The sequence below is a fragment of the Acipenser ruthenus genome, chromosome 15, assembly GCF_902713425.1.
Source record: "Acipenser ruthenus chromosome 15, fAciRut3.2 maternal haplotype, whole genome shotgun sequence".
In the NCBI taxonomy this organism is placed as follows: domain Eukaryota; kingdom Metazoa; phylum Chordata; class Actinopteri; order Acipenseriformes; family Acipenseridae; genus Acipenser; species Acipenser ruthenus.
The window spans coordinates 17,570,984-17,598,540 of record NC_081203.1 but is presented as its reverse complement, the minus strand read 5'-3'; the positions used below and the strand labels follow the sequence as shown (position 1 = coordinate 17,598,540).

General features: G+C 44.2%; 1 protein-coding gene across 2 annotated transcripts in view; it reads left to right on the top strand.

Moving 5' to 3' along the window:
- Window positions 1–27,557, top strand: part of LOC117422397 (uncharacterized) — a 103,006-nt gene that overhangs the window by 51,849 nt on the left and 23,600 nt on the right. Inside the window, exons 4-23 of one of the 2 annotated variants that reach the window (XM_058987234.1) lie at window positions 1,618–1,734; window positions 2,400–2,432; window positions 2,531–2,592; window positions 3,904–4,016; window positions 7,292–7,361; window positions 7,893–7,965; window positions 9,577–9,644; window positions 10,384–10,481; window positions 11,505–11,705; window positions 12,322–12,419; window positions 12,645–12,722; window positions 13,680–13,754; window positions 14,632–14,811; window positions 16,349–16,400; window positions 16,820–16,957; window positions 17,406–17,533; window positions 18,591–18,697; window positions 19,224–19,274; window positions 23,753–23,949; window positions 26,310–26,766. In XM_058987234.1, coding sequence (XP_058843217.1) covers window positions 1,618–1,734; window positions 2,400–2,432; window positions 2,531–2,592; window positions 3,904–4,016; window positions 7,292–7,361; window positions 7,893–7,965; window positions 9,577–9,644; window positions 10,384–10,481; window positions 11,505–11,705; window positions 12,322–12,419; window positions 12,645–12,722; window positions 13,680–13,754; window positions 14,632–14,811; window positions 16,349–16,400; window positions 16,820–16,957; window positions 17,406–17,533; window positions 18,591–18,697; window positions 19,224–19,274; window positions 23,753–23,949; window positions 26,310–26,766 — 2,396 coding nt within the window. Of the gene's footprint in view, window positions 1–1,617; window positions 1,735–2,399; window positions 2,433–2,530; window positions 2,593–3,903; window positions 4,017–7,291; window positions 7,362–7,892; window positions 7,966–9,576; window positions 9,645–10,383; window positions 10,482–11,504; window positions 11,706–12,321; window positions 12,420–12,644; window positions 12,723–13,679; window positions 13,755–14,631; window positions 14,812–16,348; window positions 16,401–16,819; window positions 16,958–17,405; window positions 17,534–18,590; window positions 18,698–19,223; window positions 19,275–23,749; window positions 23,950–26,309; window positions 26,767–27,557 lie in introns of both variants that reach the window. The other variant, XM_058987233.1, reaches the window with a different exon arrangement.

Here is a 27,557-nt window from a genome sequence, read left to right as displayed (position 1 = left end):
ACAATTTAATAATCAAACCAGAACACTTATTATTTAACAGCAAGAAGCAGAAAAAATGAAATCTGAAAAGATCCATGTGTGCACATTATTATACAATTACTATATAGGAGGCTGTGTGGTCCAGTGGTTGAAGAAAAGGGCTTGTAACCAGGAGGTCCCCGGTTCAAATCCCACCTCAGCCACTGACTCATTGTGTGACCCTGAGCAAGTCACTTAACCTCCTTGTGCTCCGTCTTTCGGGTGAGACGTAATTGTAAGTGACTCTGCAGCTGATGCATAGTTCACACACCCTAGTCTCTAAGTCGCCTTGGATAAAGGCGTCTGCTAAATAAACAAATAATAATAATAATATATTCAGAAAACTATTGTGCTATTGGGTATCTAGTGATGTGATGCATTACACCCCAAATAGGACATCAGGGCAATAAATTGATCAGTGATCTCTAAATAGATGCCATGGCGATCAATGATCACTTCATTGATTAATTGTTGCTTCTCTGATGCTGCGGTTCACATTTTGTTTTTTCTAACTGAAAGACTTGCCTCATGTCTTTTTGAAACCCCTCTTATACCAAAGTGTTGTGCTGTACAGGATTAATGAATTGGGTTAATAATAGTGTTTGTAAATATAATACATACTGTACATTCACCTGTGATCCAACTCGGTTAATATCTGGTGATTGTAGCCCTTTGATACTGGTTGCTAACTAGATTGTAGACTGCTGATGGAATGGGTGGCAGTCCCACTTTGCTATTGGAACGAGATGAGTTTTACAGACTGGTTTCGTGGTGCAGATGGAAACATGGCATTAAAGACTGATCAAACCCAGGATCTTCTAGCTCCTAATCTTCACTGTGGATGTTTCTAGTTGGACTCTAAACCTAGGGTACAGTTTCCTGATATTGATAAACAGGTGCTGCAATCCTCATCTTTTGTTTATTTTGCAGTCCTTTACAGCTCATTACTGGTAGGGACAGGATAATGTTTTATTGTGTTTAATGAATCGTTTCCTGGCAGCAAATACTGATGGTCCACTGTTTAGTGCAGATACACTAGTGATTGTGATACACTATGTATCTGTCGTATTGATGCTGAGGGTCTCTCTGCTCCACAGTGCTGTGATGTTGAGGGTCTCTCTGCTCCACACTGTTGTGATGTTGAGGGTCTCTCTGCTCCACACTGCTGTGATGTTGATGGTCTCTCTGCTCCACACTGCTGTGATGTTGAGGGTCTCTCTGCTCCACACTGCTGTGATGTTGAGGCTCTCTCTGCTCCACACTGCTGTGATGTTGAGGGTCTCTCTGCTCCACACTGCTGTGATGTTGAGGGTCTCTCTGCTCCACAGTGCTGTGATGTTGAGGGTCTCTCTGCTCCACACTGCTGTGATGTTGAGGGTCTCTCTGCTCCACACTGCTGTGATGTTGAGGGTCTCTCTGCTCCACAGTGCTGTGATGTTGAGGGTCTCTCTGCTCCACACTGCTGTGATGTTGAGGGTCTCTCTGCTCCACAGTGCTGTGATGTTGAGGGTCTCTCTGCTCCACACTGCTGTGATGTTGAGGGTCTTTCTGCTCCACATTGCTGTGATGTTGAGGGTCTGTGTGTTTCTCCCTGGGCAGGTGTTTCAGGACCTTGGCACTTCAGTGCTGTCTGGTGCTGTGAAGGGCTACAATGTGTGTCTGTTTGCATACGGGCAGACGGGCTCGGGGAAGACCTACACCATGATGGGAACACCGGTAAGGGCTGGGTCTCTTACACGGGGGGCTGCAGGGGGTGGCTGTATTGCCTTGTTCTTTCTCTTTTCTTTTTTTCTTAAGCTCTCCCTCTCCTTCTTCTGTACTTCTCTTTCTGTACCACACATATGAGAAGTCAAACAGTCACCGATAAGGATTTGTCCAAATTCGAGTTCAGTACATCCTATGCTGTGCACACATGGCATCCCATTAAACAAAAAGCACAATCCTAAAGTTAAAAAGGTAACTCTTGTTTATGTTTAACAGTAGTTAACTGAGTACAAGAGACACCCATCACAAAACACCTGATAACCAAAGATCGCAGTACATGTATTATGTGATGTTTTGTCTAGTGTTTGGAAAGCAAGCAAACTGACAGAAATGCAACCACAAACACTTCCAGTTATTTAACGAAAGAGGTAGAAGTGACCCCTGGCCATATTTACAGAGCTTTAGCTCATATAGGTTATTTTACAGAAAGACTACCCTAGGTAACTACTTCAGTAGTTTCAGTGCCATAAACTGAATACAAATTAATGGGTATAGATGTATTAGGTTCTTCTGCTGAGTGGAGTTGTCTTTCCTAGATCCAGATACAATCGTAGTTTGGAAGGCTAGTACAGTATGTGAAATATTGAATGTAACAGTTTCATCCTTCTCTTTAACAGGTGTCTTTAGGGTTAACCCCCAGGATATGTGAGGTATTACTTCATCACAAATACTTTTATTGCAGTATCTTTTACATTGATTTTTTAATGAAAAATATACTGAAATATTAAAACATATTTTGTTTCCATAGGCTCTGTTTTCCAGGGTTGATGATTATCCAGAAGGACAAAATTCCTGCAGAGTGGAAGTCAGGTAGGAGCTGTCTCTTGAGTCTTCAACACCTACCCATGGTCTAGTGCTCCACTGCCTTTCAATCGAGCCTTCAGTACCTACCCATGGCCTAGTGCTCCACTGCCTTTCAATTGAGTCTTCAATAGCTACCCATGGTCTAGTACACCACTGCCTTTCAATTAAGTCTTCAATACCTACCCATGGTCTAGTGCTCCACTGCCTTTCAATTGAGTCTTCAATACCTACCCATGGTCTAGTGCACCACTGCCTTTCAATTAAGTCTTCAGTACCTACCCATGGTCTAGTGCTCCACTGCCTTTCAATCGAGCCTTCAGTACCTACCCATGGCCTAGTGCTCCACTGCCTTTCAATTGAGTCTTCAATAGCTACCTATGGTCTAGTGCACCACTGCCTTTCAATTAAGTCTTCAATACCTACCCATGGTCTAGTGCTCCACTGCCTTTCAATTGAGTCTTCAATACCTACCCATGGTCTAGTGTACCACTGCCTTTCAATTAAGTCTTCAGTACCTACCCATGGTCTAGTGCACCACTGCCTTTCAGTTAAGTCTTCAATACCTACCCATGGTCTAGTGCTCCACTGCCTTTCAATTGAGTCTTCAGTACCTACCCATGGTCTAGTGCTCCACTGCCTTTCAATTGAGTCTTCAATGCCTACCCATGGTCTAGTGTACCACTGCCTTTCAATTAAGTCTTCAGTACCTACCCATGGTCTAGTGCTCCACTGCCTTTCAATTGAGTCTTCAGTACCTACCCATGGTCTAGTGCTCCACTGCCTTTCAATTGAGCCTTCAATAGCTACCCATGGTCTAGTGCACCACTGCCTTTCAATGTCCCGGCATAAAACTGGATACAGAACAACCCATAGTGCCCAGTCTGCACTGCAGCGCTCTGCTCTAATTACTTTAAAAGCCTTATTATAAGTCCCTTGACTTTAACCACTAGACCACACTGCCTCCCTCCCAGTCACTCGGCTCTAACCACTAGACCACACTGCCTCCCTCCCAGTCACTCGGCTCTAACCACTAGACCACACTGCCTCCCTCCCAGTCACTCGGCTCTAACCACTAGACCACACTGCCTCCCTCCCAGTCCCTCAGCTCTAACCACTAGGCCACACTGTCTCCCTCCCAGTCCCTCAGCTCTAACCACTAGGCCACACTGCCTCCCTCCCAGTCGCTCAGCTCTAACCACTAGACCACACTGTCAGCCAGTCCCTCAGCTTTAAGCACTAGTCTTCACTTTAGATAAACAGTCAGTACTTTGTAGTTCTGTGTTTTTAGGAATTCATTTCTTTCTGTTTCTCGCCCAGCTTTCTTGAGATCTACAACGAGCGTGTGCGGGACCTGCTCCAGCGCCCTGACAAGAAGAAACCCTTCACGCTTCGGGTTCGGGAGCACCCTGAGAAGGGCCCCTACGTTCAGGGTGAGACTTCTCAGACTGGGAGATTGCAGGGCTGCAGGGAGGCAGGGAGATTGCAGAGCTGCAGGGAGCCAGGGAGACTGCAGAGCTGCAGGGAGATTGCAGAGCTGCAGGGAAGCAGGGAGATTGCAGAGCTGGAGGGAGATTGCAGAGCTGCAGGGAGGCAGGGAGATTGCAGAGCTGCAGGGAGACTGCAGAGCTACAGGAAGGCAGGGACACTACAGAGCTGCAGGAAGGTATGAGACTGCAGAGCTGCAGGGAGGCTGCAGAGCTGCAGGGAGGCAGGGAGATTGCAGAACTGCAGGAAGGCATGGAGGCTGCAGAGCTGCAGGGGGACTGCAGAGCTGCAGGAAGGCAGGGTGACTGCAGAGCTGCAGGGAGGCAGGGAGACTGCAGAGCTGCAGGGAGGCAGAGAGGCTGCAGAGCTGCAGGGAGGCAGGGAGACTGCATAGCTGCAGGGAGGCAGGGAGACTGCAACACAACTCATTACTATTATTGAAACAGCTCCATGCAATCCCAGGCAGTGCGAGAGAGAGTTAAGGTCTGCAGCCCCTGCTCCATGTGATCCCAGGCAGTGCGAGAGAGAGTTAAGGTCTGCAGTCCCTGCTCCATGTGATCCCAGGCAGTGCGAGAGAGAGTTAAGGTCTGCAGTCCCTCCCTGCTCCACATTTCATCCTCGTCCTGGAAAAGCTTCAGGCTTCCTTCGGTGTCCTGGGGCAGGGCAGCGCTGAGGAAGTGACATCATCCCCTTGGAAGCTGTGTTGTGGCCAAATCCAGTGAAAGATTATTAACAGGCTGGAGGGGGGTGCTTCCTGGCTTTATGAAATTGGTTTTATTAATAGCGGGTCTCAAGGGGGATGATTTCCTTGTGACACACTCGTGTGTTATTGGCTCCGCAGACAAAGAACAAATGACCTGTATGAACCATATAGGCATTCTGTACAACTTCATAGATCTCCTGAAAGTGACTGTGCAGCATGCTCAAACTCATCCCTTTTACACAACAGAAGACAAATTAAAGGCCGACCCACATGCTAACACTGTGTATTTAATTACTGGAAATGATGAGAGCATCCTGTCTGCAATCATAGAGAACATATTCAAGGAAAAGCTTCAAAGAAGAACACATTAGTTAAGATTCCTGTGCTATTGCATACTCATACCCAGTTGCTTGAATTGTAGCTTTTAGTAATCTGGTCAGCATCTAAGTGTTTGGTGCTGTTACTGCATTGTTTTTTGTGTGTGCCTTTCCTTCAGGATATAAACATGCCTGTGAGTTGAATCTATCAGATTTGAAAACCTGCTTAACTGACTCCCCACTTTACTCTCTGCGATCAGCATGCAGTAGTGTAGATGCGATGATGTGAAGAGGGTTGCAGTCGGAGAGGTGTAATAATCAGATTCCCCTTCCCTAATCGGCTTCTGTTCTGGGAATATCAAGTAATCACAGAAGCAGAAAACCAGCACATGTAGGTGGAAAATTGACTGGTTTGCAATTAGGGAGATTCATTAACTCATGACAGGGCGCGGTAGGCTGGCAGCATGCCAGTCATCCATACGGAAATAAGAAAACAAAGGCTGAGGAGTAGAAACACAGAAGTTAAAAACAGCAGACATGCCATTGTTAATGCTGATCTGGGCTTCTCCATGTTCACATTGAAAAGCAGGGTCTTTGGTTGTCTCGTGTTACATTTGTGTTTCTTTGTAACAAAATATTAGGACAGTAAGACTCATCGCTCTCCCTCTTCTATTGTGCTGAAGATCGCTTGTTTATTTTACTTAATGCAGCTACAGTATGCAGATTGTTTTTTTTTATATATATACTACACAATGCTGCATTTGAATTGATCTGAAAGCTATACAGAAAAAGGATCTTCAGCACAACTGCAGCGGACAGTGATTGGTTGAAGCTAATAAGAGGTAATGCGTGGGATATTCAGATTTGGTTATTGGTCTTTTAATATTACCAATTGAAAAGAGGCCATATGTAAGTATTACAGTAGAAAGCTAAAAAGCTATAAGAACATAACAACATAAGAAAGTTTACAAACGAGAGGAGGCCATTCGGCCAATCTTGCTTGTTTGGTTGTTAGTAGCTTATTGATCCCAGAATCTCATCAAGCAGTTTCTTGAAGGATTCCAGGGTGTCAGCTTCAACAACATTACTGGGGAGTTGGTTCCAATAGCAAAGTTCATGATATTGTTATTTGGATGTTAATGTTATTGCTTTCAGCTCGTGCTTTCACAGATGTTGAATTGCCTACAGTAATTCGGTACCTGTCCACTCATCAAAATATAGCATTACACATCCCCACGTGTTGCTACAACTGTTTAAATAACATACCTGTAATTTTTCTTTTCATTGTTAACATCCTGACAACTTTTTACACGTCTAACTTTAGTCTGTTTCAAAGCTCTTTTCAAAATGGCCCCTCTAGTGCACTGATAGTGTAAGGATTATTGCCCACAGCAATAACAAATGATCCATGATGTGGTACGGAACAGATTCGCTCTTCCTGCAGTGATTTAAAGGACAGATCTCAAACTCCAGTGCACTAGAGCAGCCATTTTGAAAAGAGCTTTGAAACAAACTTTAAAGTTAGAAGTGTAAAAAGTTGTCAAAATGTTAACAATAAAAGGAATCATTACAGGTATGTTATTAACAAGTTGTAGCAGCACATGGGGACATATAACGCAATATTTTTTACGGAACCCCGCTATACTCTTTAATGGTTTTACCTGTTAGAATATACTAACATAACAAAAATACATGTTGTTCCCACCAAAAATATCAGTACTACCTAACGTAAATTATTGTAATTTGTTTATAATAAATATATCCTAAAGACATGTCATAAGAATGACAAAGTGCCACTGGACTGCTCCAAGTTGTTCTCTGATTTGGTCCAGAGTGGGTGAAAAGCCAGAGTGTTACTCTAGAGAAATAAAAACATCTTGAGTGAAGATTTCATTTGATTAATTCATTACAGTGCATTGTACATGAGCTTTCAATGTATCTATCAGAAATACCAAAAGAAACTCAGTTTCATTGACAAACGGTTCCACTAGAAGTCTTTTTTCTCCCAAAAAAATACCTCTAGTTGAAATGTTTGCCATTGAACTTTAGTGTCTTTAGATTTTCTTAATCCAGGACTATTGCGTTTTTAATGGTTCTGTATGGATGATGGTGTGTGTCTCTATCAGGTCGAAGGTCTGAGTTCTGTTTATTGGTTGGTATGGAACCCATATCAATCTCTCTACTCTGTGTTTTCCTCCAGGCCTGTCCCAACATGTAGTTTCAGACTACAAGCAAGTGGTGGATCTGCTGGACGAGGGAATAGCAAACAGGTAGGTGGGAAAGGGAGAGCTTGCAGTGAAAGCCGTTCCACATAGAACTCCAATACTTTCACAAATGCTGGAAGAAGCAACAGTTCTTACTAAAAGATTCAATTTCCCAGTGCCTTCAATGCAAGGTTAATGGGACCAATGGAGACCCCTTATCCAGTGATCTGATTTGTGAGAAGAAGGAATCATTGGTAATGCATAATTATTTCCCTACCCCTGGAGAGTCTACCAGTGTGTTTGTTTTCTTATCCTGTGGCATACCTGTACCATGAAATCCATCTCCATCCAATATGCGTTTGTATGGAAAACCTAAAGCTTCCCCTAATTCAGTTCCATTTCAGAAATATGAAATCAGACACTGAGTTCCTAATTCCCAACCACAGTTTTGTTTTCAAACTGTATTTCCCTTTGCAGTATTATCAGTGTGAGAAATGTAACATTCCGCAGAAGGAACCCTTTGCCATTCTGGTGTCCGTGCTGCTGTTGTGTTTGGTTTGTCTGAGTTGTGTTTGTTTTGTTTTGTTCCTGTTTTAGAATAACTGCTGCCACCCATGTCCATGATGCCAGCAGCCGCTCCCACGCCATATTCACTATCCAGTACACTCAGGTCAGAGCCTGCATGCCAACACCACACTACACTGTAACCTTTCCATTCCCACTAGTTAAACTTGCTAACCCTTGTCATGCTGTGCTAAAATGTGACCTACAGAACAGGAAATAACAGCAAGTGGGTGGGTGGGCTAACCTTGATTCCCAAAGGTGGCCTGTACTGCCCAATACTGTCCTAACATACTTTGTGAACGTCTCCATCATTGTTCTATGAATTGCTGATCTGTGCCAAGTTTGGAATACAGCATTAGGACATTATTAAAACATCACTGGGGGCATCAGAACACATTCAGTATTGCACCCCAACCAAGCAATATTTATCCAAACAACACCAATTCAAAATGAATGAAGTATTGGCTTTGCAAGTTTAAGAGGAAGCATTGTGTGCGTGTGTATATATATATATATGAATGACGCAAGCTCATTTTGACATCGTTTCCAACTTATATAACATTAAGGAACTTCTGTTTGTGATGCAATCTCTCATTGTTATCCATGGCTCTGCACCATTGCTAATGAAGGCCCCTGTCCTATTCTGTTGTATTATGTGTTGGGATTGCTCCAAACCGTTACAGACATGGAGATAAAGCAAGCCGTAGTGTTTAAAATAAATTCAATTTAATTTAAAGACAGAATGAATGCTCCCCATACCTTGAGGTTAGCTAACTACAAAAAAAGAGATCTTTAGATTTACTTCAGTAATTCTACCCGTTTTAGTTTTTTGTGATAAAAAGGAACTTGGCTCTGGAGGAACTTGGCTTCTCACTTAGCTCTGGAAATTGTGCACTAAATCAAACCCAACATTCAGATACTCTGTACACTGGACTGTGGAGTTTGAATTCCAGCAGACGAGAGATACTGTATAAGAAGTATTTCAGATGTGAACACACATTCACACACAGACAAGCCCTATCGATTCAACATACCACATATTCTTTTATTAGTTAATCTGGCTTGTTTTCTTTCAGTTCATCCATCATAGCACTGGAATCAGCCATTCATTTCACTGCGTTGATTTGCCAGGTTGGGGTTGCTATACTCAGAGGGCAGTCAGCTGCTGATACGTGTTTTACACAGAAGGGATGGAATAGACGGAAATATTATTGTCCCCAAATCCCCTTGAGTGAGAGTTGGCTTGCAATTAATTTTTTTATTTGCTGATTTGGAAATTTAGATTTTCCATTTCAGATGACGATCCTCCTCCTGCTCCTGTGTAGCAAATGTTGCTTTTAAGGCTACTTCTGTACATGGAAAGTAATCAGCTGACAAACAACATTACTGAGGGGCTGGGAGGCAGTGTGGTCCAGTGGTTAGAGCTGAGGGGCTGGGAGGCAGTGTGGTCTAGTGGTTAGAGCTGAGTGGCTGGGAGGCAGTGTGGTCTAGTGGTTAGAGCTGAGTGACTGGGAGGCAGTGTGGTTAGAGCTGAGGGACTGGGAGGCAGTGTGGGCTAGTGGTTAGAGCTGAGTGACTGGGAGGCAGTGTGGTTAGAGCTGAGGGACTGGGAGGCAGTGTGGGCTAGTGGTTAGAGCTAATTTAATAAGACAATAAGTAGTTATATGTGTTTGTCATTATTTCTATTCTTAATATATATTTTTATTTCTGTATTTAGGCCATACTGGAGAACAACCTGCCCTCTGAAATCGTCAGTAAAATTAACCTGGTGGACTTGGCAGGGAGGTAAGATACTGGGTTGTAACAGCGTCTTTATTTGAGGGTCACACCCACACTTATTCCAGATCGGCCTCACAGCACATGGCACACGTGCCAGTAATCACAGTTCCACTCCAGTCATTATGCACTGGTAGTATGGGATGTCATTCACTTAGTATTTTCCCAAGTACCAATTAACCGATTGTAAAGGTGTAATTTACACACCATTACCAGGGAAATTGGCACTTGTATGCAGGTCTGCTTCACTTTGTTTTTTTAGTGGTGCTTTTTTCTAACACTGCAGTGCCCCCATGTGGCTGAACGGAATATCACCTGAGCATACTGTAACCTCAATACTGATGAGTTTATCAAACAGTCTTCATTGTCAGCACCTTTTTAAAGGCATTTTCTGGAATGCTTCTCTTCATGGCATATTTTGGTGTGACAAAACAAGGAACAAAAAGATACACAAAGCTGCAGGGGTGGCCAAGACAGCATATAGAACTGGGCAGGAACGGGGCAAATACAATTTTATGTAAATAGATGTAAGGTCACAAAAATGTAGGATTCACATACCAAAGAGCAGGCAACAAGAGAAAGACCTTGATGTTGTGTGTCCCTATGACATCACAAGATCAACACAGCTCAGTGACATACAAAAAAAAATATGCAGTTGATTCAATCAGCTGGTGATGTTGTTAAGCTGTGCTTGCTGTATCTATCATTACTTCTTGGTGCCTCTGAATTTGTGTTTGTTGTTATGCAGTGAGAGGGCGGATCCTAACTACTGCCGGGATCGTATCACAGAGGGCGCCAACATCAACAAGTCCCTGGTCACCCTGGGCATCGTCATCTCCACTCTAGGTGGGTAGGGCCTTCCAGCATTCCCTGGTCACCCTGGGCATCGTCCTCTCCACTCTAGGTGGGTAGGGCCTCCCAGCATTCCCTGGTCACCCTGGGCATCGTCCTCTCCACTCTAGGTGGATAGGGCCTCCCAGCAGGGCTCTGCTTTCTGAACAGCCACTCCAGCTCTCTGGGAAGCCGGTTGGAAACTCACAGTACACAGCTGGAGCCTAACCTTAAAGAGGCTCTAGCTGGTGAAATAATTCCATAATTCATACCTATCATGCATTTCCAGTCCCTGGCAGGACTCACGTGGGCATACAGTAAATATACAGTGCCCTGCTATACTGAAATGAGCAGTCTTGAAACACAGTGACATTTATTATACCAAACTATGACACAACATGAGCACAAAACTGAGCAGAAACAAAACACAGCAGTGTCTGGTAGCTTGGCCTTTTACTATGCCTTCTTTCCTGTCACTAACCAGCCAGCTGATTCCCCTAATGACTCTAAATCGACCCCAAAGACACTGTTAAGATGAACTGACCTAGGAAGTGTAAGTGTAAGAGATTCCCTGAAAGCAAGCCTGGAAAACATGCAAACTGAGAGATGAAATGGGCTGAGGAGCGAACCTCAAAATCTGCAATCAAAACCCATGAAGTAAACTGGATGTTAGTACAGGGTGTCAAACTCATTTTAACCAGGGCCATGCTGTCTTTACTGTTACTTCTGTGTTATACAGTATATAGCCAGCCTACACTAAAGGGTATATTGCAATGTGTTTCCAAAGGATTCAAGTGAGTTAAGTGCTCTAATTTCAGATGTTGTACAGCGGGGTGCAAGCAGGGCAAGAGAACCCAGTAACTTTGTGGACACAATTTACACCTTTTGTATTTAAAAAAAATAAATCAATCCAAATCCCACCAAACCTTTAGAGGGCTGCATAAGTGCAACCCTGTCTGGAGTGTGACACTGCTGTTACTGTGGAGTGTGTTTTGTATCCGAGTGTGAAGAGGAATGTGTGTGTGTTTGATTCCACAGCCCAGAACTGTCAGATGTTCAGCAGCTGCCAGAGCATCAGCAGCATGGGCAGCGAGGGGGAGGGCAGCAGCGCGGGCAGCCAGTCCAGCTCCCAGTCAGGCAGTGGGCGCAGGCACTGCTACATCCCCTACAGAGACTCCGCTCTCACCTGGCTGCTCAAGGAGAGCCTCGGAGGCAACTCTCACACCGTCATGGTGGCCAGTGAGTGCTGCTGCTTATTGGTGGTCTTCTTCTAAATAGCATGGATACAGTGGTGGTCAAAATGATGATGTCACCAGCCAAAAACAGAATGACTGGGGGGCGGGGGGCTCACTAAATATCCTGGTGTCCCACCCTGAATAGATCATTATCTCTTTAAATATGTGCGAGATATTTTAATTAAAAAGCCGTCCCACAGGTTCAGTGGTACCCTAAATATGATCGATGTGCTACCAATGCAGTGACTGTGTTGGACACTTGTTCTTCATATTACCCCAACAGTGACTGTCAAGACTGATATCATTTTGTACCAGTTTTGGCAGCACCAATGCAAAGGTTTCGGAGTAAAATGAAGAACAGATGTCTGTGCCATGTCTAGTTCTGAAGAGGTTTTGAACTCCAGTGAAAACACCTTGACAGACTCATGATTGCAAAATCACTAAACATAAGGGGTGGTAAAAAAGCAGCCGCTTACTCTCTGAAGTATAAAACCAGAATGAAAGTGTTCTGCAGCTACCTGCAGCTCCTACCGGCTGCTTTTTGCTTGTATTATAGAAGTATTTATATAATAACGCTCATAATAGTGGTAATAATGGTAATGCTGATTTGTGTTCCTCAGCGATCTCCCCGTCCAGCAGCAGTTACAATGATACCCTCAGTACCCTTCGCTATGCATCACACGCCCGCAGCATCGTCAACAAGCCCCAGGTCAACGAGGTGAGCTCGGGGTGCTGGAGCCGAGCGCTGCTTTGTTCTCAGTGGTTATTATAATATTCAGTGGGGGTGCATGTCCCAGGTATGTGGATTGGTGGAGAATCCCAGTGTTCACCGGGGGCTGCTTTCCTGCATTCACTGTATTAGGACAGCATGTACAAGGGTAGGGTGTTACAGCACTGACTGCCACAGTGGGGTCACATTGGAACTATGTTCTTTCTCCTTCAGGACGCCAGTGTGAAGCTGATCAGAGAACTGCGTGAAGAAATCGACAGGCTGAAGACAATGCTAATGAGCTTTGAACTGGTACCAGATTATTATTATTGTTGTTATCATTAAGTGTTCACAAGAACACACTCTGATACTGTGCTACAGGAGACGAGATGAACTGCTTAATCATTCATAACAGATTCCTTGAATTACATGATTAAGTTTTAAAAAGAGTTATATTAAGGTCACACTTTGTAGGTTTCTGCATGATAGGGACAGCACACGTTGAGATATTGTCTTCATGTTTGGTACAAAGCAGTATTCTCTCAGACAACTTCCATTATGGGTGTGTCCAGTAAAAAAGAGACTCTTTACTGCCACTATACCATGCTTTCAATAGTCTTACATTATGGTCATACGAAAACCTTCACCTTCTTCTCCTTCTCCTTCTCCTCCTCCTCCTCCTTCTTCTCTGCCTCCTCCTCCTCCTCCTCCTTCTCCTTCTCCTCCCCGTCTCCTCTTCCTCCTTCTCCTCCTCCTCCCCGTCTCCTCTTCCTCCTTCTCCCCCTCCTCCTTCTTCTCCTTCTTCTCCTTCTCCTCCTCCTCCTCCTCCTCCTCCTCCTCCTCCTCCTTCTTCTCCTCCTCCTTTTCCACTTCCTCCTCCTCCTCCTCCTCCTCCTTTTCCGCCGCCTCCTCCTCCTTCTCCTTCTCCTCCTCCTCCTTTTCCTCTTCCTCCTCCTCCTCCTCCTTTTCCTCTTCCTCCTCCTCCTCCTCCTTCTCTGCCACCTTCTCCTCCTTCTTCTACTTCTTCTCCTCTTCCTCCTCCTCCTTCTCCTCCTCCTCCTCCTCCTCCTCCTCCTCCTTCTCCTTCTCCTCCTCCTTTTCCTCCTCCTCCTCCTTTTCCTCTTCCTCCTTCTCTTCCTCCTCCTTTTGCTCTTCCTCCTCCTCCTCCTTTTCCTCTTCCTCCTTCTCCTCCTTCTTCTCCTCCTCCTCCTCCTTCTCCTCCTCCTCCTTCTTTTCCTCCTCCTCCTCCTCCTCCTCCTCCTCTGACAGCGGAACTCCAGCCCCTCCCTGAGTGAGGACAGAGATGGGAACCTGGCAGAAATTGTGCTGCAGAACGAGCTCACGGTCAGTGTCACCATTCCTGTGATTAAAGATGCTTCAGCACAGCATTACACCTCATTACACCTTGCTCACAGACTGCTCACTCGCTAGGTCAAATAATATGGTGACACTATTAACATGACGAAAAAACATGAGTTAGGAAACTAAGAGGCAATGGTTAAGTACAGATACAAAATAAAGAGCCAAAAGAAACTTAAATACATTAGCAAATGTTTTGACTTTCATTAAATTCAATGGCGTTTGTCATTTTTTAATAAGTCTGTGTTCAGGTTCCTTGGCTACAAGTTCAGGAGCTGCTCTTCAGATTTAGTTGCCTGCTATAGACATGCATAACAAAGCCTAGATTAGCTAAAGTGTCTTTATAGAAGTAAGAGCCAGTCCATTTCTAGTAGTCAGCTATTTTGGTTTCCTATTGTACAGTACTGCTAGCAGTACACAGCTGTGCACTGTATGGTGCTGGTGCTTACCAATATAATGATACTTCACAGCATCATAGACTAAAATATCTAGAATGATTGAAAACAACAGAGAAAGTGAAGGGGACAGTAAACAACTTCCACAATCTACACACTCCACTTCCACAATCTACACACTCCACTTCCACAATCTACACACTCCACTTCCACAATCTACACACTCCACTTCCACAATCTACACACTTCACTTCCACAATCTACACACTCCACTTCCACAATCTACACACTCCACTTCCACAATCTACACACTCCACTTTCACAATCTACACACTCCACTTCCACAATCTAAACACTCCACTTCCACAATCTAAACACTCCACTTTCACAATCTACACACTCCACTTCCACAATCTACTTGCGCCCGCCAGGCCAGGCCAGTATTCACCTGTGTGTCGTTTTGACAGGTCGAGCAGCTTACCAAAGACTGGAGTGATAAATGGAAGGACAAGCAGGAGCTGATGGAGGAGTACAGGGTGGACATCAACAGGGAGAAGGCCGGGGTGCTCATCGACTCCCACCTGCCTCACCTGATAGCCGTGGACGGAGACGTCTTGAGCACTGGCATTGTCTTCTATAACCTCAGGGTACCTGCCTGTCTCTGCCTGCCTGTCTCTCTGCCTGTCTCTCTGCCTGCCTGTCTCTCTGCCTACCTGTCTGTCTGCCTGCCTGTCTGCCTGCGTGCGTGCCTGCCTTTGTTTGTCTGTCTGTTGTGATGTGGTTGTTTGTTTACTGAATGCTGGGTTTGAAAGGGGTTTGGCAGGATGGACTCATTTAGGACGTTTGACTGATTTGGGAAGCGAACCCCATGAAAGAAGGTGTTGAACCAGCCTCTCTGTCTGTATTTTATTTTATATATTGTAGTTCAATCCTGTACAAATAAGTTCCCAGTTAAGTTCATTACAGCTAGCTTTTGATTCCTCATGTAAAATATTGAGGCAGATAATAAAATAAAATGATGACATATTACTTCAGTTGCAACAGTACGTCGTGTTTAGATATTCTATTCTATGTAGTGACTTGAGTTCACTATACTGTAATATTTAATAAACTTCAGTTACATCCCCCTTACATAATATTATTTGTGTGTTATTATATCTAACTATTGTTGTTGTCATTACTATTATATGTGACTAGGACAATGGTAATTGAGGGCGAGGAAAAGGATGTTCGAATCCTGATCACTACAATGTAAAGGATGCTCAGCGTTTCCAAACTCAAATGCTGCTCGTTTCTGTTCCATGTCACTAACTCTGTGCTTTCTCTTGCTCCACTCTTCCATGCCTGTAGATTATTTTTTTTGCTTCATCTCTCTTTCCCTCCTCTCACACTCGTGCTCTCTCTGTCTCTTCAGATACTCTGCTGTGATGAAAGGTAAAGTAGCCTTTTCTTCACTGGCTGTAGTTGCTTCTTCTCCTGTGCTGTCTTTCAATACTGTTTCTGTCACTTCTGAGGATCGCTCAAGATGGGAACCCTAAAGCAGGAGGGTAGAAGTGTAGGTATGAGACGCAGGTGCTAGCTGACATGTGCTTGCCATGCTGTTCATGAGAAACATGCAATTTCACAGTTTTGCCTGATCGTACAGCATGCTGTGCTGTCCCTCCTATCCATTTATATATACTGAGCGCTCCTATCCAGTTATTATAAGCATTGACTTGTGTTCATTTGTTTCAGTTCTATTCATCGCAGTGTCTGCCTAGCAGGAATGTGTAATGCATGGACTATATGATAAATGATGGAAGTTCTCATATGTACATGTGTTCTGTACATCTTTAGTTTTACATCTACTGTATCTAGAGATGCATGTCTCCAATTGTGATGAAGCTTGCTAAGATCCTTCTGTAGCAGAAGTTATTGAGAGAATCAAAACCTATGGGTCTGTATATGCCAGCTGCAAAAAAGAATTCTAACAAGCAGAAAAAACTCAAAAGATCTTCAGCACAAAAGGGTGCCAATACTAATATCCTGTATGGAAATGCAATAGCCTTCCAACCAGGGCCAGAATCACTTCAGTATAGTGCAGGTGATAAGCTTGTCCCCTGTAACTTTCCCAGTCATCCAGCCCAGCTAGAATGGAAGGTGACCCCCCTTTGAGATGTTAACCAGTCCTTCTCTTTCTTGCAGGAAGGAACAACCAGAATTGGTAGGAGTGACGGACAGGACGAGTCTGATATCAGTAAGAGTGGTGCCTTGGCATTCTAATGTTGTATAGTTACTTATAATGCAATGTCACAAAGCAGTCAGTAGATGGCAGCAATGTGCAAGTGTTACTGTATTTACTGACAATAAAGAGCAAGCTGGTTGTTCATCGACACTGCTAGTAGGCCAGACCTATGGTAAAGAGAAATGCTCTTGGGTTTTAAGGTTTTACTCGATGAAGACTGATTTCCACGACCCCCAAATTTTAGAAACAGATTTTTAACCACAAATGAGATCAACAAATCCTTAACCCGACAGATTAATCATTTATTAATGTTGTGCAGCTGTTATAAAGACACACACACACACACACACACACGGCACGCCCACAGACCGACATGCACACTGCCACAGACATGGACACACAGACGAGTATAACCTCCTGTTGCTGTGCAGTCCTGCAGGGTCCCGGGGTGGAGAGAGTCTGTTGTGAGATTGTGAATGAGCGCGGGGTCGTGACCCTGAGGCCTGGCCAGGGGGGGCTGAGCAGCGTCAACGGACGAGAGATCACTGAGCCCTGCCGCCTGGCACAAGGTAACACCCAGCTGAGTGACATCCCTTCACAGGGCTTCATCATCATCGGAGTTACATGTGGTTAGAGTTCACATCCTATCTGCAAGACGCATTAAACATACTGAAAGATTGGAAAAGAGCCCTTTAGAGAATTAGTGTACTAATCCTGACATTTCATAGAATGTAAATGTGGTACAAACATGTAACATACTTTCACTGTATAAATCATGCAGCCTTGTGGTGAAACTCCTGTCTGATCACACAAATAAAAATAAATCACAAGTATACTTAATGAGATTTGAAATCAACTCTCAATTCTCTGACACCAGCTTTTTCAAACATATTCTTGTGTTTATTCTGTATTATAAGTGTATGTTCATTACTTTGTTCTCGTGGTTGATCACATCACCAGAACCCCTTGATGGAATTGTAACCCTGTACATGATTTCTCTCTGTATTTCTTTCTCAGGGGCAGTGATTGTGCTGGGCAGGACCCACACGTTCCGGTTTAATCACCCCGCCGAGGCTGCAGTTCTCAGGCAGAGGAGACGAGTCACACCCCTTCTCCCTCCAGCCTGCCCTGTCCCGGGACGGAAGGTATGAGTCAGAACCAATTTCAGGCTTCAGTTGGATGTTTCTAAGTGTTCGGTGGCTGCCTCATCAAGTTGAGAGTGTATTTCTTGTGCACTCTTTGTCAGGTCCATGAGAGAAGCGAGTCCGATCTGTCATACAAGGCGTGCAACAGAACATACGCTCTCAACTTAATGAGTGGTAGCCACCAAACACTGGGAAACATATTATAAGTCATTAAATCTAAATAAAAACGGAAGAAAAGCTGATATTAACGTATTCATCAGTTAATGCATATTCCTGTTGAGGTTTAAAAGTTTTGAATTCTGTCATTGCCATTCTGAGTGTGACATCTACACGCTCAGCAACGTTCTAAGTGTAGTTGATGCTGATAGGTTCCCATGGGGATGTGCCTTTTATAATTAGTAATGTACAGGACAGTCTTCTAGTGAGCAAGAGGAAAGAAGACAACACTCTTATACCATAGGAGACAGGCTCAACTGTACATAGTACTCTTAATATAAATCCATTTCAGTAAAAAACAAAACTACATCAAAAACATCGGTAATGCCATTTGCATGTCTTTTTATAATTTTTGTAATTTGCTAGTTTACTGTGCGTGAGACAACAGGGCAACATAAAATCTAATGGAATGTTCTGGAATGTTCTATTTTTCTGATTGGTTTAGAGGGGAATTCTCCCCTGAATGCCAGGAGGAGGCGCTGTGTAGTCCCCTCAGCTGTTGAACTTGGTTGAATATTCCCCTGAATGCCAGGAGGAGACGCTGTGTAGTCCCCTCTGCTGTTGAACTTGGTTGAATATTCCCCTGAATGCCAGGAGGAGACGCTGTGTAGTCCCCTCTGCTGTTGAACTTGGTTGAATATTCCCCTGAATGCCAGGAGGAGACGCTGTGTAGTCCCCTCTGCTGTTGAACTTGGTTGAATATTCCCCTGAATGCCAGGAGGAGACGCTGTGTAGTCCCCTCTGCTGTTGAACTTGGTTGAATATTCCCCTGAATGCCAGGAGGAGGCGCTGTGTAGTCCCCTCAGCTGTTGAACTTGCTCCTCCTATTTTCTCCCTGCAGTCCAGCGAGGGCCTCTTGCTCAGCAGTGGATTTTGTGGTTGGCTGGATTTGGAGGGAGAGTCTAGCCCATCCCCTCGGTACAACCTGTCTCCATCCCTGTCAGCCAGGTAAACACACACAAACAGACACAACACACACACACAGACAGTACAGACAGGCACGCACACACAGACAGACACACATGCAGGCACAGACAAAAATGACAGACACACACACACGCAACCAACAGACACAGATACATGCACACACAGACACACATAGACAGACACACAGATAGAGCAGATAGTACACACACACACACACACACAGACGCATGGTTTTTACCATGGTTTCATGCTTAATAGTATACTATAGTGAATATGTAGTACAGCATAGTGAAAGGAGGGTAAAATAAAGGAAAGCAGGTTCATTTTAGTCCATACTTCTCTAAACGCCTTCATTTTACCATGCTTTAACTCTGCCTCACTACTCTATACACATTTCCCATAGTATAGTGACTCGAGTGCTGGGTGCAGGGTGGAACCTTACTAAGACTTTACTCAGGGCTTTCTGTTCACTAGCTGCTACATTCCTATTGCTCAGCGTGTGTCACGGCAGCACAGTAACCCTCTGCTCTGCTGTCTGTGTCTGCAGGCAGGAGCCCCGGGGGGTACCAGAGGAGGAGAAGCAGCTCGGAGAAACGGGGTAAGAGATTGCTCAGGTTATCGCTCTCAATCTTTAATCCTTGACATGTAAAAAGAAACTCGCCTGTGGCTCACCCCAGTTAATTCCAGTCCAGGACTTTGTTCCAGCAAGGTCACGAATGACCCCAAGGTTCGGTTCAACATGAACATGGCTGTGGGGTGTTCATTTACATGATTAAAAACTGGACTGGAGCCTGGTGTGGAATGGAGTCAACGTGAGGAACACTGTTCTACACTGCTGTTGCATAGTGGGATGCTTGACTCGGTTACAGTGATCTTCCACATCCCAGATCACTTCTCTCTTATCCTAAGTCTCTCTACAGTCTGTTGAAGCATGTATCCCTAGTAAAGGTGATAATGCAGTACAATACAAACTTACTCTTAATTAGCACTCTCATCCCAAGGCATCCTAGGGTGCTTAAAATGTAAAAGATCCCTAATTATCTTGTGGTTACATCTGTTCCTCTCAAACTGATACGTCTCTGATCTAGATTTGAAAGTGTGCGCTGGCTTTCCTGATGTCCACTGGGATTGAATTCCGTAAACTGGGGCATAACAACTACAAGCTTTTCATTTTGAGCTAAAGGTGATCAATAAAGCTGTTGCTTTCACTTTATACACCAGACTTACCCGCAGTGTTGAGGTGCAGCACTCAAAAAGGGTCCCTTCCTTTAAATGTTAATCTCTTGATGAGGAAGTGGGACAGGAGGCTGTGTGGTCCAGTGGTTAAAGAAAAGGACCTGTAAACAGGAGGTCCCCAGTTCAAATCCCACCTCAGACACTGACTCATTGTGTGGGTCTCTTTCGGGTGAGACGTAGTTGTAAGTGTCTGCAACTGATGCATAGTTCACACACCCTAGTCTCTGTAAGTCACCTTGGATAAAGGCGTCTGCTAAATAAAAAAATAATAGGAAACAAAAAAATAAAGTAAGGGGACCCTTTTGACAGCTGCACACTGGCACGACTGGTAATCTGGTCAACTAATTAGATCAAAAAATGAAGTTTTAAAAGAGTTCTTGAATGAAAGAATCATCAGTATATTTGACTGCATTGTTTCTTTTTAGTTTAAAAATCGTAACCCTTTAAGTAATGATTTAGTAAAGAGCTTTGAAGATCCGGTCCTGGTTTTGAATTGATTGGCATGTTAGTGGGCAGGGCATTGTCTGGGTTACAGCCCCGAGTGTGCTGTGTTGTGTTGTGAAGACTGGAGTGCTTTGCTACTTGGGCTCAGCACATGCCTAGCTGTAGTCATGGTTACTGAGGCTGAATCTGAAACAGCCTGGAAATAACCAAGCAGCTTTACAGAGTCAGTTACATGAAATATAAAATCACATCCCGTAGACCTGTGACTTCCTTCCGAGCGCTGCAGTAATGGTAAGAATGCTGTTAAACCTCATTAAATAATCCAGTTCTTATCCAGCTTGGCAGTAAGTGGTTATTAAATATACCTTGAATTGTAGGGGGTGGATGGCAAAACTAGTCCGAGCAGCACTTCCAGGAACTATTGACCAGCAATAAATACACTGCTTCATATGAGAAACTGGGTTGAGTTCAACAGATAGTTAAATGCATTTAACATGTCTAGATCCTCCCTGTTTATGTATTGTTAAATGGGATCAAAAGAGAAGCAGGAAAAATAGAAGACATATCAAATGTATTGGCTCATTTAAAAAGCTGTTCTAGTTTACACGCACTCACATATACATGGTACTTATTTGCATAGGCTCGTTATAAAGTTACAGTACTTGGCTGCTTTGCAACTCTTTGAAGGATATCTTGCAGTGCTTTTGAGACTTAGAAAAGTGTCCCCTAGTACATGACCAGGGGTGTCTGTACTGTACTGAGCAGTAACACTTACAGGTGTCCTCTGCACATGACCAGGGGTGTCTGTACTGTATTGAGCAGTAACACTTACAGCTGTCCTCTGCACATGACCAGGGGTGTCTGAACTGTACTGAGCAGTAACACTTACAGGTGTCCTCTGCACATGACCAGGGGTGTCTGTACTGTATTGAGCAGTAACACTTACAGGTGTCCTCTGCACATGACCAGGGGTGTCTGAACTGTACTGAGCAGTAACACTTACAGGTGTCCTCTGCACATGACCAGGGGTGTCTGTACTGTACTGAGCACTAACACTTACAGGTGTCCTCTGCACATGACCAGGGGTGTCTGTACTGTATTGAGCAGTAACACTTACAGGTGTCCTCTGCACATGACCAGGGGTGTCTGTACTGTACTGAGCAGTAACACTTACAGGTGTCCTCTGCACATGACCAGGGGTGTCTGTACTGTATTGAGCAGTAACACTTACAGGTGTCCTCTGCACATGACCAGGGGTGTCTGTACTGTACTGAGCAGTAACACTTACTGGTGTCCTCTGCACATGACCAGGGGTGTCTGTACTGTATTGAGCAGTAACACTTACAGGTGTCCTCTGCACATGACCAGGGGTGTCTGTACTGTACTGAGCAGTAACACTTACTGGTGTCAGAATTGGGTCACTTTATTTGGTGTCTCTCGCTGTTAGTGCTTTTGCTCTGCAGTAGGTGGTTTTCCTACAGAAGGAGTCGAAAGGGGCTGCCTGACCTCATAATCCTGTGCAGTGCATGTAGAGTATTGGTGTATTTATGTTGTGGCAGTCTGGAGGTACACATTTCATTTTATATTTTACCATTAAATAGTGTTTGCTAATGCTAGTATAGGGTTTGAATGTGAGAAGTTTTATTGCTGCATGATTTAACCCAATTGAAATGAAAAGAAAACCAATAGATACCCTTATAAAAGTTCACCGTGGTAAATTTGCATGTTCATTCATTTTCATGCTTTTTACATTGCCATGTTTTTTAAATATTCTTTAACATTTAGCCCTTTTTCAATTCAATTCTTAACATATACTTGACCATGCTTTCACTCAGCCCAGGGCCTGCAATCTGGGACCAGGGCCGGCCTTTACATATGTATGAATGCAAAGCAGACTTAGGTTGTTTCTGTCACATAACATACGAGCTGCAGTGCATTCATAATTATGCTTAACTTGTCACAATTACCTTTTCTTCCTGATATTTAGTAACTAAGCGATAAATATAAAAACTGCAGGAGTGTGGATCTCAATAATGATTAATAATCATATTCAGCCACCATTGTTTGTTTTGCACGCAGCGATATACACAGCTACAGAAGTGTGCATCTTTACATTCAAATGACGATCATTTCTTTAGCTGCTTGCTTTTACACACACATACAATACTGTTCTCATCCACAAATAGCGTTGATGCACCATAACATTGTCAAAATATTATATATTTGCGGCGGCCCTGGGCCAGCCCAGCAGTGTGAACGGGGTCTTAGATTTTCAGCATTACAGCTAAGCTTTTTTAACAGTAACATGCACCCCCAGCACTAAATATCTTTGAGTTGAGTCCCTGTGAGGCCAGACTTACATTGCCTTCTGTCGCTTACTCTGCTGTTGCTAGGTTACCCAACAGCTCCGCCTTGATCAAGGTACAGAAAAATATAAGCTGGTTTTCGAGTCTAAGAGAAAGTGAAGTACAGGGAGAGCCGTGTGAGTGAGATGATTTGAAGTGAAGTGCAGGGAGAGCCGTGTGAGTGAGAGGATTTGAAGTGAAGTACAGGGAGAGCCGTGTGAGTGAGAGGATTTGAAGTGAAGTACAGGGAGAGCCGTGTGAGAGAGGATTTGAAGTGAAGTGCAGGGAGAGCCGTGTGAGTGAGAGGATTTGAAGTGAAGTACAGGGAGAGCCGTGTGAGTGAGAGGATTTGAAGTGAAGTGCAGGGAGAGCCGTGTGAGAGAGGATTTGAAGTGAAGTGCAGGGAGAGCCGTGTGAGTGAGAGGATTTGAAGTGAAGTGCAGGGAGAGCCGTGTGAGTATGCAAGGGCAATCCCTTATTAAAGTTTACCGCAGTATTTTTGCAGTTTTCCCGTGGTTTTACTATGCATTTACCATAGTTTACCTTGGTTTGCCATGTTTATTAATATACTTTGGCATGCCTTGCTATTCTTTACAATGCTTACCTATGCTTTACCATGCTTGGAGTTTTATGCATATATCAATCTCCATAGAAATGTCATTTTCCATCTTGAGGTAATGCAGGCCCAGGTAGCTTTTTAATAGAACCTACTTCTCCATTAGAATGCTTCCTGAGGTATAGTACTAATATAACAGCAGTCTGTGCACTAGCTCATCTTTTTCACTAGGAAAAGCAAGGAATCAATACAGGGGCCTTTGGGCCGGCAGCTTCTGTTTGACTGAACTCTCAGGGTTTACAAGTCCCTGCCTGGGTACAGAATGACACCTAGCAACATGATCGAAGGAACAATAAATACAGTTATTTTCAGTACTAGTGTATGAGCTGCTGGCTTATGTAAAGAGATTGGATGCTGATAAATGAATTCACGCAAATGGATTGCCAAAAACAAATGAAGTGTCTGACATGGTTTTTTCTGTGTCTGGTGCAGCAGGGGTCTGAGTGAGGGGAGCTGGGAGCGTGCAGAGGCCCATGCCGGGGCTGAGCCCCCCGAGACCCGCCCCAGCTGGCGCCTGGTGGAGCAGCAGCGCTACGTGGAGGGCCTGAGGGAGCAGATCCTGGCAGCGCAGCTCCGTGCAGAGCAGGAGCTGGAGAGGGAGCAGGCACGCATCAACCAACAGCTTCGAGACAGTAAGATACCTCTCACACTCTCCTCTTCAAATCAGAGGTGGTAAAGCTGCCTCTCACACTATCCGCTTCAAATCAGAGGTGGTAAAGCTGCCTCTCACAGCCTCCGCTTCAAATCAGAGGTGGTAAAGCTGCCTCTCACACCCTCCGCTTCAAATCAGAGGTGGTAAAGCTGCCTCTCACACTATCCGCTTCAAATCAGAGGTGGTAAAGCTGCCTCTCACACGCTCCACTTCAAATCAGAGGTGGTAAAGCTGCCTCTCACACGCTCCACTTCAAATCAGAGGTGGTAAAGCTGCCTCTCACACGCTCCACTTCAAATCAGAGGTGGTAAAGCTGCCTCTCACACGCTCCACTTCAAATCAGAGGTGGTAAAGCTGCCTCTCACACGCTCCGCTTCAAATCAGAGGTGGTAAAGCTGCCTCTCACACCCTCCGCTTCAAATCAGAGGTGGTAAAGCTGCCTCTCACACCCTCCGCTTCAAATCAGAGGTGGTAAAGCTGCCTCTCACACGCTCCGCTTCAAATCAGAGGTGGTAAAGCTGCCTCTCACACGCTCTGCTTCAAATCAGAGGTAGACTCGTCAAGACCAGTCATTAATCACATACTGCTAGTCTCCTGGAACACATTCATAATCACATACTGCTAGTCTCCTTGAACACGGTCATAATCACATACTGCTAGTCTCCTTTAACACGGTCATAATCACATACTGCTAGTCTCCTTGAACACGGTCATAATCACATACTGCTAGTCTCCTCGATCACCGGTAATAATCACATACTGCTAGTCTCCTCGATTATTATTATTATTATTATTATTATTATTATTATTATTATTTATTTCTTAGCAGACGCCATTATCCAGGGCGACTTACAATCGCAAGCAAATACAAATACATTCAAGTGTTACAATACAAGAAATACAATAATTTTTTTCAAGTGTGACAAACCACAATTCAATAATACAGCAGATAAGTGAAAGTTACATCAGGATATGATTAAGTACAAAATACTACAGGTTAAACACTTGGCAGATTACAATATTCTGAAGTACAGGATTAAATGTAGTAAAATAGGGGGCAGATAAGAGCAAAATAAAGCATATTTAAATGGAGGGAGATAGTGTCCCAGGATACAACAGAGGAGTTCTACAGGTGCTGTTTGAAGAGGTGAGTCTTAAGGAGGCGCCGGAATGTGGTCAGGGACTGGGCAGTCCTGACATCTGTAGGAAATCACCGGTCATAATCACATACTGCTAGTCTCCTCGATCACAGTCATAATCACATACTGCTAGTCTCCTGGAACACCAGTCTACTGGTCTTATTCTGCCTTCCCGTTTGAAACTGCCCAGTGACTGTTTGACTTTAACAGCTACAATAGTTGTGACTGGGAAACATCCACACTACAGTTGATTGGACTGGACCGCTATGTACTTTATTTGCACTGCGCGGGACATTTTTGTTTCAGCTGTTTTTTAAAGTTTTAATTTCAGGGCGATGTATTTAACATGACAGATCATTAATCTGATCACATCATGGGGTGGGTACTGAGCACCTGCTTATTGTACCCCATGGGTGCTTGAGCCCCGGAGCCCCGTGGAGTCAGTGCCTGTGTATGAGTGTTGCTAATGTGCTATCAAAACAAAGTTCTGTAGTTCTATTACTATTATTACTGCATTGCCCTTCGCATGATTGCACAACTTACTGTGCATCAGGTACATCACGGTCATACTCGCCTGTTCACAGCAACAGCTTTGAAATTCTCACCACAAGACTCAACAGACATTCTTTTGTTTAAAATATATTTATGCTGGATAAAAACCATTTAATTTACAGTAGTGACCTGCAGCAGGTGGTACTTACAAAAAGTTCCAATCTACAGTACATGCAGAATAATCCCAAAACAAACCATGAAAAGTGTTAAAAACAACATAAAACATAAAACATAGCATTCATGAAAACTAAAACATGGCATTCATGAACACTAAAACTGTTGTAACTATTATAACTGTCCATCTCTTTCATGTGTAATTCCAGCTTGTTCCAAAAGTTTCGTACATACTTATTTATTATCCTGGTACTATATAGCACTTATACGTATAAGCTGCGTAAGTTAGTCACACTTCTACAGTGCAAATGCAGGGCTGGCATGAAGTTGCTTGGGGTTTATCCACACTTGGTTTGACTTAGCTAGCAGCGGTATTGTGCTGTAATTTGGTACTGACACAGAACAAGTCAGTATGTGCATATCACCTGAATAATGAACTATTGCTGAACATGTTCATTATGGCCACCTTTCATTACACTACTAGATTAAACCATGGTGATCATATTTCTTATTATTATTATTTTATTTGCTGCAGACCAGCAGTGGCTGCTGCAGGAGAAGCAGCGCCTGGCATCTCTGGCGCAGAAGGAGAGGAGGGACCTGGCGGTGCAGACAGACCCGGCCTCGAGCTCTGAGTCGGGGGTGCAGGTCTTGATGGAGGCTGCCGGCTGCGGGCCCTCTCTGGAGGACAGGAAGAGGCTGGTTCAGCAGGAGCTGCTCCGGAGCCACGCGCTGAGGAGAGCTGAGAGGAGGATCCGCCGCAAGAGAGTGTGCTTCCAGCTGGAGAGGATCGGCAGGAAGCAGCAGCTCCTCGAGGCCAAGAGGGAACTGCAGCAGCTGGAGGACAGGGACAGGGACAGCCTCAGAGAGCAGCAGATCCCCGCTTGGGCAAGGGGCCGGCGCAGAGGCAGCTCCCCCTCCCCCAGCAGGAGACACTCCTTCTCAGCCGACCTGCTCTCCCGGCTTTACCCCCAGCATATACCTATCTACAGGTGAGCATTCAGCACTGGGTGCAATACCTTTAGAACAATTTAACACAGTAATTTGCACAGTAATTCTGCAGTTTGCTGTTTTTTTTCCCATGTTTACGCTATGTAATAGCCATGCTTTTTTATGGTTAAACATGCTTTATTTATACATGCTTTACCATGCTTGGATGTCATTCACCTTGCTTGCCTGTGCTTTACCATGATCTCACTTTCCTTTTAATCTGCTTTACTACACTTTCAATGCCTACTTCTAAATTACTTCTAAATTACTCCTGATCTACTCCAGATCAACTGTGAGACATACAGATACTGTAGTTGTAATGGGACATACTCTCACAGCGCCACCACATAGTGAGGCCTGATGGAGCGCTGCCAGAATTGGGGGATATCTAGAGGCTTAGTCATCTCACAGATAGAGTGGAGGGGAGCTTCACAATGCCAGAGGTGCAGGCAGACTTGCAGTGTTGTCAATACATGTAATCCGCAATGAATGTCATTGTGGAAATGAATTCCATTGGTTCATATAAATGCCCATAATTGCAATCTTCTCTGTCTATATAGGAAAGAATGTTATAAAATGATTAAATGAATATAATTTTCCAATGCACATTTGTCATGGACATGCCAAGGCATCCACTGCTTACTTGTCAGGTCATCGGGTGCAGAAAAAAGTGTTGCTCAAATATATTGTCCAGTTACTGCATGTTTAAATTAAATAACTAAAATTTAGTTCACACTGTAAAGTGTGTATCTACTTCAAAAAAGGTAGATTTATTTAAGACTCTTTTTCCTAG